The 19,405-nt window shown below is 33.2% G+C and overlaps 1 protein-coding gene across 5 annotated transcripts in view; it reads left to right on the forward strand.

Annotated features, from left to right (window-relative positions):
- Strump (WASH complex subunit strump) overlaps nt 1–19,405 on the forward strand; it is an 88,749-nt gene that overhangs the window by 5,083 nt on the left and 64,261 nt on the right. For 4 of the 5 annotated variants that reach the window (XM_069818226.1, XM_069818231.1, XM_069818228.1 and 1 more), the window contains exons 2-3: nt 8,598–8,778; nt 13,711–13,813. In XM_069818226.1, coding sequence (XP_069674327.1) covers nt 8,657–8,778; nt 13,711–13,813 — 225 coding nt within the window. In that variant the 5' untranslated portion in view covers nt 8,598–8,656. The remainder of the gene's footprint in view (nt 1–8,597; nt 8,779–13,710; nt 13,814–19,405) is intronic. The other variant, XM_069818230.1, reaches the window with a different exon arrangement.

A 19,405-nucleotide genomic window follows, 5' to 3' on the forward strand; every position in this document is an offset into this window, starting at 1 on the left:
TAGCTGCTCTACTTTTATAATTATTTTGGTGATTTTTTAATTCGACAAAAATGGTTATATATAATATTTGATGTTATAAATAAAAATATGTGCCATCACATTACTGCAACTCGACCTATTTCATTCTTGCATAATTGTCTAGATTATGTATGCACTCATGATTCAACATTTATTTTATAGATAGGCTTACTACATTAGGCCTATGTTGGTGTCTCTTTCCAGTTTATTGTGGAAACCTGCCATTCGCTGTGCATAGTGTTTTGTTAAATCTGACGAGAAAAAAAGTTATGCTTTTAAATGTATGAAGTCCATTTGTAACATCTCACTTGTATAATAGTATAACCAATCATATTTTATTGAGGTCTGAAAATAAACATCCTCCCCAAAACACAATGAGAGATAGCCCCAAACACATGAGTCAACAGTCTCTGCTCGCATGTTTTGTTGAATAGTAATGTTCTTGTGATAAAAGTTACTTGCAAACATAGTGAATAAAGGAATACCGAATTTAATATTCTTCAGAAGACAACTAGGCTATAACCAAAACCGAAATTCAGGGGTTGAAATTATTATTTAATAAATTTACACTTACTCAAAGATAGAATAGAAGCAGCTCTATGTAAACTGCATGAATGGAGTTCCAAAAACCTCATATTAACATAGGAAAAAAATGAATTACATTTTGTTCATATTAAAACACAAATCGGCAAATATTAATACACATTTTAAGGACACACCACTAAAAGCAATTTATGAAGTCCCATACTTAGGTGTCACTTTTGATAGAAATCTTTATTGGAAAAAGGCTTATAACAAATGTCACACAAAAAGCAGAAAGAAAAGTACAGATATTAAAAAGACTAGCAGGTGCAAAATGGCGCTGTTCAAGAAGAATCTTCAATACAGCATAAATATGTACATTAAACCAACCATTCAGTATTGTAGTGAAGCTCTAATAACAGCAACACAAACTAGAGTCAATAAACTTGAACAAATACAAAATCAAGCACTCTGCCTATTCACAGGAGCAGTAAGTCAACACCTGTTGATATCACGCTTGCCCTAACAAGAAACTTTCCAATAGCAACAAAAATGTAAGAATAAGCACTACTTCAACATGAAAGAAATGTTACTCTAAATGGAAAGAAAAAGATCTAGTTACTACAACCCTTAAAACTGAAAAAAGTTTTATAGAAAAAGTAACTCTTATCAAATCCATACTGAATATATATAAGACTAGAGAAAACTTAGCCTACTTATAAGAGCTAACCCACTAGAACTAATTAAACCTAACTTTTGCTCGCAATTAACAGAAGAAGTAAATAAATCAGAAACACCCAAAGATTTACTAAAAGCCTTAACACTTCAAACAATTAGCATCAAATATCCTAAAGAAGAATGGTTACATGTCTATACTGTTTTTGCTGTAAGAAAAATCCTAATGTAAACACAAGCACATGGCTGTCATACCCGTGATTGGCTCACAGTCGAAACACTCACACGACACAGGAAAATGTAGTCCGTATTTGTAAACTATCATCTTGTATTATTTGAAAATAAAAAATTGAATTATAGTTGTTAAGTGCAATGAAACATATAACTTCACTCATATGTGAAACGATATGTAAAGAAAAGCTACTTTTATATTCTGTTATGTACTATGAACACGGATGAATACAAACAGTAATACCGAGGTAGACTGTTCTTGTAACAAGCTGCCGTCCTTTGAGCTTGTTGTTCACGCTAGCACGTGGTACTGAAGTATGGCTTCTGCATCCTCGGTGTGTGTGGTTATTAATCGTAAGACTGGAAACCCTCTCAAAAGCAGAGAAAAGCAAATAGTCTTAAATGTATATAATAAGTTATGTGAGTAATTATAAAGTAAATATTTCCTAAACTAATGAATGCATAGTCGTAAGGTTAGGCCTACTTGATGAGTAACGGGAAATGTTTAACATGAAACAGAATGTATAACAGTAGGCGGGAACACGTACTGAGAATCTGTGGCGCCAAACAGCAGCCAATGAAGCCTCACTTCAGTCACGTGCTGTTGTTTATATTAGGATTTTTCTTACAGCGAAAAGATTATACATGAATGGATCTGCCAAATACTACTAAACTGGAGCTGGAATCACGTGTACATTCTTATCCTTTTATCGTTCTGTGGGTACGGACACAACTAATTTTGGTGGAGAGATAATGGCAATACACATAGCATTACAAGAACTCCTGAATCTCCCAACAAACAAGTTTACTAAGACAGTCATTTTCTCTGACTCTAAGGCTGCAATTCAAGCAATATGCTCAAACACTACAAAGATACCAACATAAATCAAAGAATGCTATAAAATATTGGCACAACTCCAAAAACTTAAGAAGTTGATCACTATAAAATGGATCCCAGCATACTGTGGGGTTAAGGTAAATGAAATTGCAGATATGTTCGCCAAGAAAGGTACAACAATACAAGAGAAGAAAAAGATGATGTACTCATTCACATCAATAAAATGCCGGATCACTTCGAAATTTTGGCATATATACATCTATAGGAAACAGAAAAGCATGCTGAATCTTCTTGTCTTCACAAGAAGTGGAACATATCTCCAAGCCAGATGCAATCCCACAGAGGCAATGGAAGACAGCAGTAGCAGCCTTCAGACTCATCACAAACCATGATTGCCTAGCAAGTCATCTACTTATATGAATTAGGAATTCTGACTTCATCATTATGACCCCTATGACAGAGATGAACGAAGACTACTTAAAGACCTGTAGTGCTCTGCATGCAGAAAAAATTTAAGAATAAGAATGCTTATGACTTCATTGCCAGATGCAAGGCATTGAACAATGACAACAATTTAAACTTGTATTTACATGTAATTATTATAATAAAAGGTCAATTCCACGATAGGTTGGACATTGAAGTTAAAAATTAAATTTCATGTTCAGTAGGCCTATATGTTCTGTATATCATTTTCTTCAGGAAAGTTCATATGTTCAGAAATTAACAGAAAAGTTCGATTTATTTAATTCATCTTTGTTTTACATACATCCAAAGTGAATATTTTTAGTGTGTACTTTTGATCTGTCAAATTTACTTTGGCAGTTTGTTGCCAAACCATAACTTAAAATTAATAAACAAGGCTGTTCTCTGTTGTAATTCTATTAACAGAAAGAGAAGACTTTAAAATCAGTGTCAATTTACTTTTATGAATGTCAGTGAGTTAAAAAATTTGCTATTTTTAAAATAAGTGTTTTTATGTAACACCCGTCACAGAATATGCTTAAAGTTACTCTCTTGCTCTCAGTTTTTGTCCTGAAGGCACCAATTTTTGAAAGCAAAGTCAAAATATGATGCCAGAAGTACAGTATTTTTTTAAATTTTTTTAAAACTAAAAATAACAAGTGTTTTAATGTGACGGGTGTTACAAAATTAGAGCACGGAGAACACAGGAATTCTGTATTTTGATTTATTGCAGGTAGTTCCCACAACACATTATTAAATAAGTTTCAAATGTTGGTAAATCTGAAGTTTAAGTTATCAACAGTCGTCAATACCTGTTTCCTCCAAAATCTTACTTGTCTGAAAGATTTCCCACCAAATTTACATTAAGCTGAATGTTTGGTCGAAAGTTCTGATTTACATAAAAATTATAGGCTACAAAGGTAAATGTACTTATGTTCTATTTTAGTTAATCATAGTACTTTTCTATTCTGTAACATTATTTCTTGCTTACTTAGCAAGGAATGAATTACTGAAGATTACTAGCATAACCTAAACATAAATGCAGATTAAGCTGCTGTATTTTTAGGATATACGAAGCTGCATGTTAACCATGCAATTATTTATTTTAACGTTTTGAGATAGCTGGATACCGTATATATTTAATTGCAGAATAGGGAAATCAGCAGCTGAGAGGCAACCTGAATGCCCTAGGCGAAGAAAATTAAATAAAGATAAAATTCTGTGGTGTTCGAGTAAAGGGAGATAAGTAATTTTTTGTGCAGATGGAATTTTGTTCCCCAGATGAACACACAAGTTAAATTATACAAGTTAGTGTGCAAAAATGAAAAGAATACTAGCAGTTGTTGTGTTTTGTGTAGAAAAGTATTTTCAGTAAGAGTTCCAAGTTTAATTTTCATTTATCACCAAGCTCATTTTATGACATCTACCTTTACCCAAACAACACAGATATGAAGACTATTTGCAGAAGGGGAGGGAAAAGCTTAGGAGAACAAAGAAGCTATCAAGAAAAGAATTTACTGCTCACAGTAAGAAAACAAAACTGAAAGTTTGAAACTAAAGGGCAAGAAAAGCTGCATTAATAAACACTAGTGTTTTCAGTGAAACGAAATTCCAGTCACTAGGAACAGCTGTCCAAATAGTAAAAATTGAGACAGTTCTGAGTATGATGCTGCTTAAGTTGTTGTATTTTGTTTTGTAATTACAGTTTTAGTAAAATTTATTAAATTCCATTGTGAGAAATATAAATTTATATTTAGCATTTGTTGAAGTGAGCATATATACTAAAAAGTAAATTTATGTTAGGAACAACAGTTTAATATCAAAAGCGAATCTGTACTTCTAGCCACACTATTTTGATTTTATGGCTGTATTTTTTAATGTTTCTATTAAATATTTGTATTAATTTACTTTAGAGCGTCAGAATTACAATTTTGAAGCTGTCAACATCATATTTGTAATTTACTAAGTTAAAGTTAACTTTAAAAAAATTGCACACTTTGAAAACATATGTCTATCATTGATATTAGGCTACCAGTACTCTTAAGTCTATGTAGTGAACTACAGAAAATATATGTTCTATGATTTGAACCAAAAAAAAAAAAAAAAAAAAAAAAAAAAACAAATGTGAAATTTCTTCAGACAAGTAACACCCGTCACATAAGGTTAATTCACTTGTAAGTGTAGGGCTAAATATTTTAATTACATCCATTATATCACTCGATTCCTTGAACTTTCCTCTCACTGAATATAGGTAACACAATTAATTCAAACTGTGAACTTCACAGAGTTATCAGTTAAACTGTATCATTAATTTATGCATGTCTTTTTCATGTTACACCCGTCACATTGTTTATTTCACTTATATCACCTGACAAATAATGTTTAGAAAAAAAAAATTAGTTGTGTCTGACAAGCAAGAAGTGAAAATTCATTGAAGTATAAAAGAACTAGTAAAAATATTTTATTAATTATTGTATTCCAATTAAATTTCGAAGAATCTCTTTCTGAAAGTAACACCCGTCACAGTGGAATTGACCAAAAAATATTTCACATAGGCCTATTGTGTGCACCATTATATAAATTTCAGTTTCAAGATTTCATTTAGGCCTTACTTATGGATTTTAAGGAACCTGGAGATTCATTGCTGCCCTCACATATGCCTGCCATTGGTCTCTATCCTGAGTAAGATTAATTCAGGCTCTACACTCATATCCCACCTCCTTCAAATCCAATTTTAATATCCTCCCATCTACATCTCGGCCTCTCCTAAGGTCTTTTTCCCCCCGGCCTCCCAATTAACACACTGTATGCATTTCTGAATTCGTCCATACGCGCTACATGCCCTTCTCATCTCAAATGTCTGGATTTAATGTTCCTAATTTAATGTTATTTAGGCCTATACTGTTAAAAAGTTATAAGTGTTCAAATTTTGATTTTGCAATGATAACATAACTGCATGTGTATAGTTTATATTCTGTTTTTACATCGGTGACATGTGTACATTTTGACTAAAACCGTGTTTTTGTGGGTCAGCAGCTGGGACATTGGTTTGCCAAGATCTTTATGAAGTACTTTGTGCTGAATCTTCAGATAAAGCATTCTAATGACTAAGACCTAAGTGCATATAAGTGCAAATTTAATAAGTGCTGGAAGCAGTGCAGTTGAAAGAAAGATTTAAAAGAGAATTGTAATTCCTGGTTGGAATAAAAGTTAAATCTCCCAAGAAAGTTTACGATGCTTAGGCCTATAAAGTATTCTTGTAGTCCAACAGCCTGGACCTTCTATTCCAAGGAGAGGAAGATCCAGAAAAACTTTAAGAGAAACTGGAATGAAAGTGAAAAAGAAATTAATACAGCCATTAACAGAGGAACGTTCCCATGAGGAGCTGCAGAGATTTCTTTGACAGCTTGTGGCAAAAAAAAAAAAAAAAACCGACTACAGGAATTATTATGGAAACTACTCAGACTGCTCCTAGTAGGGCCACAAAATATTAAAAAGTCTTTTAAATCACTGCATTGAAACCAGTACCATACTCTAAAAAAAAGAGGCTAGGATTCATTGTAGATAATTTCGAGGGCTCAGAATAACAAGGTTCTATTGGATATTTTTACTGCATTGAATAGTAGCAGGCGCGTATATTGCGGGTGTTCAAGGTGGACCACCTGTAAATTCGGTAATATCATTTTTTTTTATTTTAAGTTGTTTTATATAATGCAACAATCATTTTAATTTATCACAATTTAAATGCGTGGTAATCTCATTGAACCTTGCCAAATAGGGATGTTGCCAAACTTCCGTCAAACAGTGTCATATCTCTTGAATATTGTTTATTAATAATGTGAGTTTAATTATTACATATTCATAATTTAATTTAAGTAGGTCTAATGATGCTGATTGACTTCTACGATTATTTGGAGATAATTATATGATCACAGTGGATATTTGTTGGTTAAATGGAAATTACGTGAAGGAAATCTATTTCGTTTTTAAAGAGAAATGGTTTCGTCATAAATACTTCTTCTTCACCTCATTTTCTTATTTTGTTAGGCTTGGAACGTGATCGTGAAGTCCTAATAAAATATTATAAAATTAAAGGAATGAATTAACACAGCCATGTACCCTCTTTCTTTCTCATCCAGGCTAGGGACAGGCTATGGCGAAGTTACTACATTCTACGAAATTATTTACATACAATATAACGTAACATACTGATAATGTGCAGGAGTTCTAATTTATGCTTATGAAAATACATGTTTACAAAAGACCAAGACTTGTATTGTGCATGAAATTACAGTCACACTATTGCTGCTGCTGCTGTCTTCACCCAAATTGATAACAAATATAGCTATTTCCTCTTCTGTTAATCTGTAATGTTTCTCTCCCACATTGGAAATTTATTGCTTCTCTCGCAACTTTCAATAATTTCTTCAATGTAGGAATTTCTTTCTGCATGATATAAAATTCTTGTATATTTCTTCTTAAAATACATCGGTCCATATCATCTACAAGAATGAAAGGTTCCCTTGGTCTATTCTTCCCTCGTGATTCTAGCTTTTCATCTCGTGCATAGACTCCCTCTCTCCTGATTTTCTTTATTAGGCGCTCTCACCTGCCTATATAGGCTAAATTATAAATTACATAAAAATGTTGTATTATATCAGTATTAGTTAAATAAGTAATTTTAATACATAATCAATTGAAATAAAATAAGCTCACCTGTGATCGCAGCTGCTCTTTTCGTTGCCTGATTTATAGGAAACAGATACTGACCTGTTTGTTTCTCTTCATCGCAAAATGCTGCACTGGACTGCAAGTGCAAATAAACTGTCCTGCAAGTGCAAATAAATTGTGAGTAGTGGAGAGAGATAGAAAAGAGAGAGGTAGGAATGCAGGGAGAGAAATGAATTACCGAGGCTGAGAAGGAATTAGGGTTCAATTTGCATATCTTATGGGGACACAGATCCGATGGTCCGACTATATATACACAGTATAGTAATTTGTAATAATATATTTACTAATATAATGCCTATTAGAGGTATTGTGACTACATTATAGTTTCTTCGTCAGATTTAACAACTGGCCCAATGTGCTGTGGGTTCTTGTATAAATCAAGAGCCAAGAGAAGTTTGGAAGACCAAAGAAATATTGATGAAACTACACTAGCAATGGAATAAATAGTCCAAGTTGTGAAGTATAAAGAGAACATACTAAAATAAGATTGGAGAATTCTGGTTGGAAATGGGAATCTGAGCAAATAGACTGAGATTTGTTGCATCACGGACATTTGAAGTTTCCTCTTCGTTTCTCAGGCTGATAATGATTATCATTTACGTCCATAACGACCATAACCATGCCACAAGCAATGTCTTAATGAGATCTCCATGCACAACATTCTTTTTCAAGATTACTTACCTTCTTTTGAATATAGTTCCAAAGACAGCATTATTGAGAGCCAATAGCTACATTGGTAAACTTTCGGCCATACTTTTCACACACCATTCTCTGCAACATTATTCTAACTAGTCTTATCTGATTAACTGATATCCTTGAACTAATGTTTTCAAACATATATTCATTATTATGTCACTTCCTGAGTTTCTGTATATGTTCCCTCGACCTTCATGAATTTGAAAAGAGAACATCTCAAACTGGTGTATGTAAACTAAACTTTTATTGTATTTTCTTATATGTCAAGGATAAATTTACTAGTGGAATGGGGAGTACGAGTGGACAGACAAAATTTTTCCGTGTCTTCCACAGTGCGTAGCATAGAACTTCATATTGTTTTATACAAAATATATATACAAACTTAAAATTGTAAGATTTATTGTATATTTGTCTATTTTTACAGATTGAGGCGATTAAAAAGCGCAGATTGAAAGTTCTTAATGTTGATAAAACTATATAAATATGGCTGAATTTCTTGCCGAAAATAATCCATGTGGCCAAAATATTCTTCGACTTGTCTCCAGAGGTAATGCGATTATTGCTGAGCTTCTGCGACTCAAGGATTACATTCCACCAGTGTTTAGGTAACTATATAAGATGTTAAACTTAACAGTTTTATAGTTTAATTAAGATAACTCTATAATATGTAAGTTATGATAAGGGTAGAATACTTTACAGATTAATGACTCCAGTGAGAACAAATAACTGAAATTTAACTCTTCTTCTAAGCATTACAGAAATTGAATTGAAAATATTCCATGAATGAACCATAATAGGCAGTATTCGAGCACAATTTATGGGATAATTTTTATAGGCTTTATATATGAAATGTGCAGACAAAAACCGCATATTATGCGGGATAGTGTATTAATCAGGCATGTACTATCGGGATTTCACTGTAATTTATTGTGCTATAACTTTCAAATATATTTTCTTGTTTGAATTTTATGGTTATTAAAGTCGATCCCTTCTCTGCATATAAGTTTGATCAAAGAGAATTATAAGAAATGTCAACACAGAATGTTGGCGGTAATAATTTTTGATATGTAGGCATGTACACAGTAAAATTTTGAATCCCTGATCATGTACCAAATGATAATTCCGCAAAGAGATAAATGAACAGAGTTGCCAGACGCCCTGGATTTCCTAGGATTGTTCTGGATTTTAATGGTGTGTGCTGTCTCTCAGATTGAATTATATTTGCCTCAGAATGTCAAAAAGATTGGAAAAATACAATTCTTTGCTCATTTCTGTAAAATTATCTTTAAAATTCCTTACTCATTTTTTCAAGACCCTGTCCAACTTATGTTCAACATCGTCTTCAATGATGCCTGGTGCCTCCTATCGGGTTGTATTCAGTGCTGTCATGGAGGCTATATGGGGCTGTACATCATATGGGAACCTACAATTTTTTTTAATTAATCGTATTGGGAAAAGAAAATTTTGGCTGTATGGAGCCATACGGCATATTGGTGCCTAAGTTTTGTATGCGGAGATCTGTACAGATCTTAGATCATCTCTTGCTGTTCCTAATGTATTTTGTTTGATGTTCATAAATAAAAATTGTCCTCCTCTGCAGCACTGGAATCCAGAATTATATAAAATAATGATTGAAAAACAAGAAGTGCTGCAAATACATGCTCCAAGATTAATCGAGACAAGTGTACATCTACTGTTGTGCTACATGGTGTATTCTTTAAATCAAACTACTTGTACAATTAAAATATAAAGGAAAACAATTTCTTTATTTCTTCTTTAATATTGAAAAAAATCATTAAATGAGTCTGAGAGATAGAAAGATGAGAGTAAAATATATTTCAAGGGAGAAAACAAGGGGTGGGACATATGGCCATGAAAAAAATTACCATGATAGCACTGGCTGTATTGAAATAAAAACGATAATACTATAGTATGTATTAGGTATTATAGAGTATCTTTGGTCTTTACTGTACTCTCTTTGGAAGTTGATTTATTATTGATTGAATTTAAACACTGTATCATGAATTTTTTCTGTATAGATCAGGCTATAATATGATATTATTTTTCCAGATTTCATCAATAATTCAAAGGAAATTTCATAATCTAGGAAAAATGTAACAAAATTAAAAGTTTACGCCCTGTACAATTGGTTGAAATACATAAAATGAATAAAATCAGTTGCATTACAAATTTAATTAATTGAAATGTGTAGTCATGTTAAGGTATGCAGTATCATTACCTGTCCTGGATTCCTGATGAGACAATGTGGCAACCCTGTAAGTGAATGGAATTTCACATTAATTGTAGACACTACTTTTTTTATGTATTCAGAACCACAACCTACACAAATTAATAATAATAGGCCTGCTGCTGCTGCTGCTGCTGCTGGTGGTGCTGCTGCTGCTACTAGGCAATATTCGACTTATATGGACTTCAAAAAAGCTTTTGATCATATAAATCGTAACATCTTATTGAATATATTAGTAGAAGATTGGATCCCACAACAAATCGTTCATAAAAATATATATATATATAAAGATACTTCAATCTCAATTAAAATTGCAGATAAATTGTCAGCCTGGAAGATGGCTTCTTTTGTTGTCCAACAAGGATGCCCACTGTCCTGTCTTCTATTTAACATATATATGAATGCCATGATACGTGAATTTAGGAAAACAAGACATGGTCACATACCACTAAACCGCAATTTAAATTTGGACATATTGTTATTTGCAGATGATTTAGCCAAAGGTCCATATACAATTTGAAACTCATAGCGGACAAAATACTCTATGGAAATTTCTACTGACAAAACTAAAATTATGGCTTTTTGTGGCAAAGAGCCTGTTCCTAGCAAGATTTATATTAATGGAAGTATTTTGGAAAGAGTTAAAGAATCTAAATATCTTGTCTACAAATTATCTTTCTTAGCAGATTTAGACATTTATGACAAAATTTTACAGTATATAAATCATTGGACATCATAAACAGAATCATGAAACCATCTCTAGTTCAACGACATACCCGCCTTCATCTGTATAAAATTTAGCACGACCAGTTCTGCACTATGGAAGTGAAGCATGTACTCTAAAGAAATGTGACGCAAGTAGAATTATTGCTAGTGAAATGAGATTCATATGCCGAACAACTGGCTATACTAAGTGGAACCATAAAAGAAATGAAAACATCTTAAAGGAACTTGAAATGAACTCTGTACTAGCAGACATATGTCTCTATCAAGATAACTGGTGCCAGCATGTGAGGCGTATGTCTAGGACTAGAATCCCTTGTGCAATCCTGCATTACCAACCCAGAGGCAGGAGATCAATTGGACGTCCAATGAAGAGATGGGCTGAAAACTTTTGTGGACCATAGCAATCCTTCTGAGACTGTAACCTGTATGACTTATGATGATGATTATTAGTAAGAATAATAATAATAATAATAATAATAATAATAATAATGCATCATGGTGATGGATTGAACATAAGTAATTGATAATATTGTGTCTCTATCGACTTCTTGGTCAGCCTGCATCCTTTTTTCCACTAGGTTTGTAGATCACAGCTTGTTAGACTATTCTTTTTTATTCTTTCTTAATATGCATAATTTCCAATTACTTTTTTTTTGTAATATCATGTGATTTAAGTTGAACATTTTTAGTTCCATTTGTATTGTGAAGTTACTGATTTCGTCCATTCTGTTATTTCAAACTACATATCTTGTAAATTTTATTTCGGCATTTATTATGGATTATATATTTTTTTCTTTATTCATAGTTCTTAAGCAGGGACTGTATTTTAAAATATGTAAACATTTGTTAGTAGGTGACATAGTTTGAGAGCTTAACCAAGTGCATTTGGACTCATACATACTGTAGATCCTAATCTGTCACATCTTCGTATGTACACAATGAGTATCTCCCTTATTGGAGAATCGACATGACTCCTGTTCCTGACTTAAGACAACACAGGACTTAATATTGTAACAAACATTCTTTACCCAGACGAGAATAGAATCTTCGACTGCTGCTTTCATGCATCATTAAAGTTGTGTATTTTAACCACTACATAAGTTATACCTAAGAGGCGTATTTCTATGACATGTCATATTTTTTATCAAATCTTTTTTTACAAAAGACCGTCATAAACTTACCTGATTTTGATGTAACAGTTCAATATTTTATTTCATTTCATTTCATGATAAACGTTTTCGTTTTTTTTTTAATCATCATCATGAAATGAAATAAAATATTGTACTATTACATCAAAATCAGATGAGTTTATGACAGTCTTTTGTGAAAATCATTTGATAAATCTATACAGCTTATCGGATTCAACATGGGTATTAAATTAATATTTTTTGCTATGGGAGTGTTTCAGTTTTCAGACTGATTTAAACTTGATTGCAAGCATTCTAAAGAAAATGGAAGGGTTTTTATTAGGCATATAAATGCATATTTGGATGATTTTTAATTTTGTAGCATATTTAGTATGAGACTATATATTAACATATTTTGGGTCTAACTGTATGCAGTCCACACCTGTGGAGTAATAGTCAGTGTGTCTGGCCGCGAAACCAGGTGGTCCGGGTTCGAATCCCGTTTGAGGCAAGTTACCTGGTTGAGGTTTTTTCGGGGTTTTCCCTCAACCCAATACGAGCAAATGCTGGGTAACTTTCGGTGCTGGACCCCGGACTCATTTCACCTGCATTATCACCTTCATTTCATTCAAACGCTAAATAACCTAGATGTTGATACAGCGGCGTAAAATAACTCAATTAAAAAAAAAAACTGTATGCATATTTCGGCATTTAGTAAAAATTCGCGTCATAATGTTATATTTTGCGCATTTCTCATATTAATGCATTCATTCTAACCACAACAAGCCTGGTAAAATGTAATACTATGAAAGTTTTTCAGGATAGTTGTGAAATATCTATATTTCGGAGAAATGTAATACTATGAAAGTTTTTCAGGATAGCTCTAAAATACCTATATTTTCGCAGAAATGCAGTGAAAAGAAAGTGTGCACTGACTGTGGAATGTGGAGTTTCAAGTAGCAGATAGGCTTCTGTTGTTTGGCCCTGTGAGCGAAAACATGCTGTACACAATAAAGGATTTCCTTACAATAATTTTCAAGTGTTCGTAACTTTCTCCTCCTACTCGGTCACTCCTTGTTTCTTCAGTATCTGTACAACATGCTATTATAAAGACAGAGGACATTTGAAGTAATTTGTTTAAATGTAACATCCAACTGGTTAGACATTTGATTTTAATCAATGTATAATGCCGAGAATTAAAAAATCTAACATACACATGTTACTGATAAAGTCATATTTCGAATTTTATTGGTCATATATATATATATATATATATTTTTTTTTTTTTGTTTTAGGTCATAAATGAATGCAGTTATTATATTTTTTTGTCATAGAAATCTGCCCCCTAAAACCATAACCAGATCAGATATATGTTAATAGTTATCATATAAATTGAGATTAGCTAAGTGTTTATTAATATGTGTACTATTTTTCAGATTAGAAAATAAGCAAGACCAACAGAAATATGGAGAAATCATCTCAGACTTCAGTTACTTCAAAATGTCAGATGAATTTGACCGAAAAATAGATAGCAACTCTGTAAGTATATACAGGTATAATTCAAATGTGACACGTAAATTCAGTTCGATTTAACTATGCAAAAAAATCAGAACTGATTGTTTTTAATTACATTTTGTTATTACAATTTTAATATAAATTTTCTTAAAGTTATTCCATTTCTGGAAGAAAAGTAACGCTAAGTTATAGAATGAATGTATATTAACAAAGTTACATGTTTGTTCTGTTTTTTTTTTCTTTTTTTAACTTAGTGTTTTGGTTATTTTCAGCAGAACATTATTCAGTACTGTATTATACTTAGCTCTTTTGGTAGTTAATGTACTTCATAGGTAATAGCAGTTTTAAAGTGTGTTTGAATTTTATAAGTAATTGTTTCTTAACTAGTCATATTCTCTCCGTTTTGTTCTATGAAAACTTAATGTTATTACACATGTATTGGTTATAACTTAGTTTACATTTTTTAATCATGGATAGGTTGTGATTGTTTCATATCAACGATATTTGCGAAATGTGTTAAAAACATAATTGTATGCATGGAAAATGTAAATGCCTTAATGAAAGTCCAAAATTAAGTGAAATATATCCACGAATTTTTCGCGAAATTGATAGAAATCCATGAAATTACTTCATAATAACTATATTTCCAACAAAAAACAGGTTTATGGAGAGTTTGCATGAAAAAAATAAAATCATTTTTAATCGCCAAAATCAGGACAAAATAATCTCCATAAAATCACACCCATAATCATACATATAATACTAAAGTAACATCTGTTTAAGGAGACGAATTATTTCTAATGATGTCTTTATTTATTAAATTATCTGGTTAATCCTGCTAGTTGTCATATTATCCCTCTCAGAGATGAAGTGTCATTATGTCTCAGTGCAGGTTACAGTACAATGAAGCCATGGAATATGTTATATTACTGCGTTTTTTTTTTTTGAACATCTACTTAGTTACAGATAAGTTACTAACCTTTTTCTTGTATCCTGTTCTGTTTAGAGCACAGGACTAAAATGAAGTTTTTCTGTCTATTCCTGTTTCTTGTCATTCTTTTCACTTGATTCCAAATTTTCTGTATTCTCCTGACCTCTAGCTCTGTTGTTCTCCTTCTAGTCTTACTAGGTCTTCCACATTTTCGGGATTAATGTGGGTTCCAATCTAGTGTTGCTTTTCCTATGGGTATTTCTGGCTTTCTCAAAATATGTCCGATCCTTTGCTATTTCCTCATTACTATTCAGTTTACAGTAGGCTTTTGTTTTGCAACTTTCTATAACGTCCTGTTCTATATAGTTCCAGGCCATCTTATATTCAGAATATGGCGCAAGCAGCTGTTAATGAAGACTTGTAGTTGATTGGTATTAGTCTATGTCACCTTGCATGTTTCACAGACTATAAAAGTATTATTATTTTTTTGTGGGTTATTTTACGATGCTGTATCAACATCTCAGATTATTTAGCATCTGAATGAAATGAAGTTGATAATGCTGGTGAAATGAGTTTGGGGTCCAGCACCAATAGTTACCAGCATTTGCTCATATTGGGTTGAGGGAAAATGCCGGAAAAAACCTCAACCAGATATCTCGTTCAGACTGGGATTCGAACCCAGGCCACCTGGTTAGATACACTAATTATTACTCCACAGGTTTGGACATAAAAGTATTGACACCACATTTGTATTAAGATTGAAATTTTTGTCCTCTTAAATAAGGCTTACTAATCTTGCCAGTCAGAAAATATTCTCAGTACACACTAGAGGCTTCATACCTCTTTTAAAGTACATAGATTACCCATATAATGTGATGGTACATAGTAGAATAAATAATTTCAGATTGCATTGTCTTTACAAGTCATGCTACTGATGTATTGTTCATTAGTAGCAAGCAGTTATCTGTGTTCTTGGTTATGTGAATAATGTTAGTTTAAGTGAAATACCTATGTTACATTGGTACTCGCGAAGTCCATGTCAGTATGATATGATGGAGCAATATGTGAATAGGAATGACAGGAAAAACTATTCAGATGAAACTTTGTCCACTGGTACTTCGTCTAGAAAAAAATTTAAAAGATATGCCAAGGATTGAAACTGTCCATGTTGTGACATATCAGCTATCCAAACTATATCTTCACCAGCATGAATGATACAAGAAACAAAATACGATGTTGTGGATACTCCCATTTCTGTACCAACATATTACAACGTTCCCATTCTCAGTCATCCATAAACATGAAATGCTTGCAGAGTTAATGGGATGTATGGAACATTATCAGAAACTGCCTTAAAGGCATTCTGCCATAGTTCCGGTTATTGCTTATCATACACAGGCAACATTTCTGGCCTTTGCTGCCAGATTTTTCTCAGAAAACTCACACAATGAACCACTGTTCAACACCAGTATATCGCCATTTGCCATAATTATGGTCCTGGAACACAACTATTTTTTATTTTAGTTGGTTATTTAATGACGCTGTATCAACTACTAGGTTATTTAGCATCGATGAGATTGGTGATAGCGAGATGATTTTTGCCGAGATGAGACCGAGAATTCGCCATAGATTACCTTGCATTCACATTACGGTTGGGAAAAACCTCGGAAAAAACCCAACCAGGTAATCGGACCAAGCGAGGATTGAACCGCGCCCAAACACAACTTCAGACCGGCAGGCAAGCACCTTATCCGACTGAGCCGTGCTGGCGGCTGGAACACAACTATGGTTCACAATACAACCATTCAAATTTTGTATTCCATAACGTAGTACCTCATTTATCTATATTTTTGCTGTACTGTAGTTTGAAGTCAAGTCATTGCAGCTATCTACAACCAGTCTATGTTACTTCTACAATGTTCTTTGAATGGTTGTATCATGTGTTCCAGGACCATTGTTATGGGAAATGACGATATTCGTCCACAGGTGCCACCATCTTGCAACTGCTGCTTCTTTGTTTTTCTTGTGTGAACATTGAAGAACACTTTTACACCTGGATAAGACTGCTATCTAGCCGTGATAGTTTCAGGCATCTCATTAAAAAATGTAGGTCACTACTTTGATTTGTAACTTGCTGACTCACCTGTGTACTTCAGTCTTCAAATAAATTTGGACAGACGAAGAGATTTCTTGCAAAACTGGCAAAAATCTGAAACAAATGCTGAAAGAACCTAATGACATTAAAATTTACCTGAATCAATCACGACAACTACAAACCTTTGCCTGTAGAGCTAGAACTGGATATTCAGTTACAGATTTTTATCTGCGTAGATTTAATCTATATATTGCAAGTGAAGAAACAATTCTCCACATCATTCTGGAATGCCAAGCTCATGAACAGGAAAGATCACCTCCAAGAAGACACACACAGAGCAGATCAAGTAACCACTCGACCTGCAGACATCCTTGCACAGCAAACTCTAAGGTCCTTTGCATACAAGTACTGTGGATACCTTACTATCGACACATGTCAAACATGAATGAATGAATTAAATTAAATACATGTGTAAAATGTCACTTCCATGTGCATGTGTACATACATACCCCAAACTGAATAAAATTATAAAATTGTAATATATAATCTAGAAATAGTAAGACATACTAATTTTTCCATTTATCGAAACAAAAGTAATATTATTGCAAACGTTAATATACTCATAGTTGGATGCACATGCTAGATTAGATTAATGAAGCTTTCCGTCATTTTCATCTATAATTAAAGGTTGTTTAACTGATGGACTAACAGCTGCTATTGAACTTAAAATCAAAAGAATATATTGGAACTATATGATCGAATATTCTGATTAATTTTTTTGTAAAATGTGCAGTATATGATACTAAAGTACTGAGTTCAGAAACATGAAATGAGCTTCTCAGAATACACAGGTCATATACAACAAATCAAAAGAATATATTGGAACTATATGATCGAATATTCTGATTAATTTTTTTGTAAAATGTGCAGTTTATGATACTAAAGTACTGAGTTCAGAAACATGAAATGAGCTTCTCAGAATACACAGGTCATATACAACAAATGTAATCTGTGTGATACATTATTTAATAATTAATTAATTCATAGTGTTAGCATTTTCCAATCTTTCTTGTTTTCTTCCTTTCTTTTAGTCTCCGCATATGATGCATATATCTTAATGTCGCCTATCACCTGCCTCGAACTCTTCTTCCATTCACCATTCCTTCCAGTGCATCCTTCAGAAGGCATTTTCTTCTCAACCAGTGACCCAGCCAATTCCTTTTCCTCTTCCTGTTCCTCTTCATGATCAGTTTCAGCATCATTATTTCTTCACCCACTCTTTCCAACACATCTTCGTTTCTTATTCTGTCTGTCCATTTCCAGATCCACATTTCAAATGCTTCTAGTCGTTTCTCTTCACTTCGTAGTAATGTCCATGTTTCTGCCTCATGCAATGCTACGCTCCACACAAAACACTTCACTAGTCTCTTCCTTATTTCTTTCTCCAGAGGTCCGCAGAAGATGCTCCTTTTTCTATTAAAGGTTCATTGGCCAGTGCTATTCTCCTTTTGACTTCCTGACAGCACCTCATGTTACTGCCTATGGTACATCCCAAGTATTTGAAGCTGCCCACTTGCTCTACTGGCTCATTTAGAGTTCGTAAGTTTACCTTCTTTACTTTTCTTCCCATGACCATGGTCTTTGTCTTATTTGCATTTATCTTCATTTCATACTGCTCACAGCTGTCATTTAGCTTCAGTAGCATATCCCTTAGTATCATCTCCTCCTCTGCAAACAACACCATATCATCAGCAAATCTTATGCACTTTATTCTTCTTCCTTCTACTACCCTCTTCCCATGTTCTGAGAACAGTTCTTCAAGTAGATATTGAAGAGGGTAGGTGATAAAGAGCATCCTTATCGTACTCCTCTCCCTATTTTGCTTACTTCTGACATTTCTTCTCCTATCCTGACTTTGACTCATTGTTTCATAATAAAGGTCACTGAACAGTCTTCTCTCTTTCCAATCCATCCAATTTTCTTAAGGATCCCCATCATTTTATTCCACAAATGACTTTTCTAAGTCCACAAATACTATATACACTTCTTTATCTTCTCTAGGTAGATCTTTTGCCGATTGTTTGTAGCAGTCCATTGCATCTCTCGTACTTTTCCCTTCCTGAAGCCAACTGTTCTTCCATCTTAGAGTATAAACTTCGATTCAGTATTCGCAGAAGAATCTTCGCTGAGTGTGATATCAGACTGATAGTCCTGAACTCGTTACATTTCTTGGCATTACTTTTCTTCGGTACCGTACTGGAAGCAACACTATCTCTGTAAAATTTTCAGGCCAATCACCTTAATCATATATTTCGTTGCATAATGACAGAATTTCCTTCCTGTCTTCATCCAAGCATTGCACTAATTCAATGGAAATTCCATTCATTCCTGTTGCTTTTCCATTCTTCATTTCCCTAAGCACTTGTTCAGTTTCTTCCCTTAAAAGAGAAAATTTCTTTTCATCTTTTGATACAGTTGCCTCGTCTTCTATAGCCAAGCTATCTGGATGATTCCTTGTCTCATATAATTTTTCTACATATTTCGTCCATCTGTTCAGTATTCCTGATTTGTCTGTTATTTCATTTCTGAT

Source organism: Periplaneta americana, chromosome 2 (assembly GCF_040183065.1).
Source record: "Periplaneta americana isolate PAMFEO1 chromosome 2, P.americana_PAMFEO1_priV1, whole genome shotgun sequence".
Lineage (NCBI taxonomy): Eukaryota > Metazoa > Arthropoda > Insecta > Blattodea > Blattidae > Periplaneta > Periplaneta americana.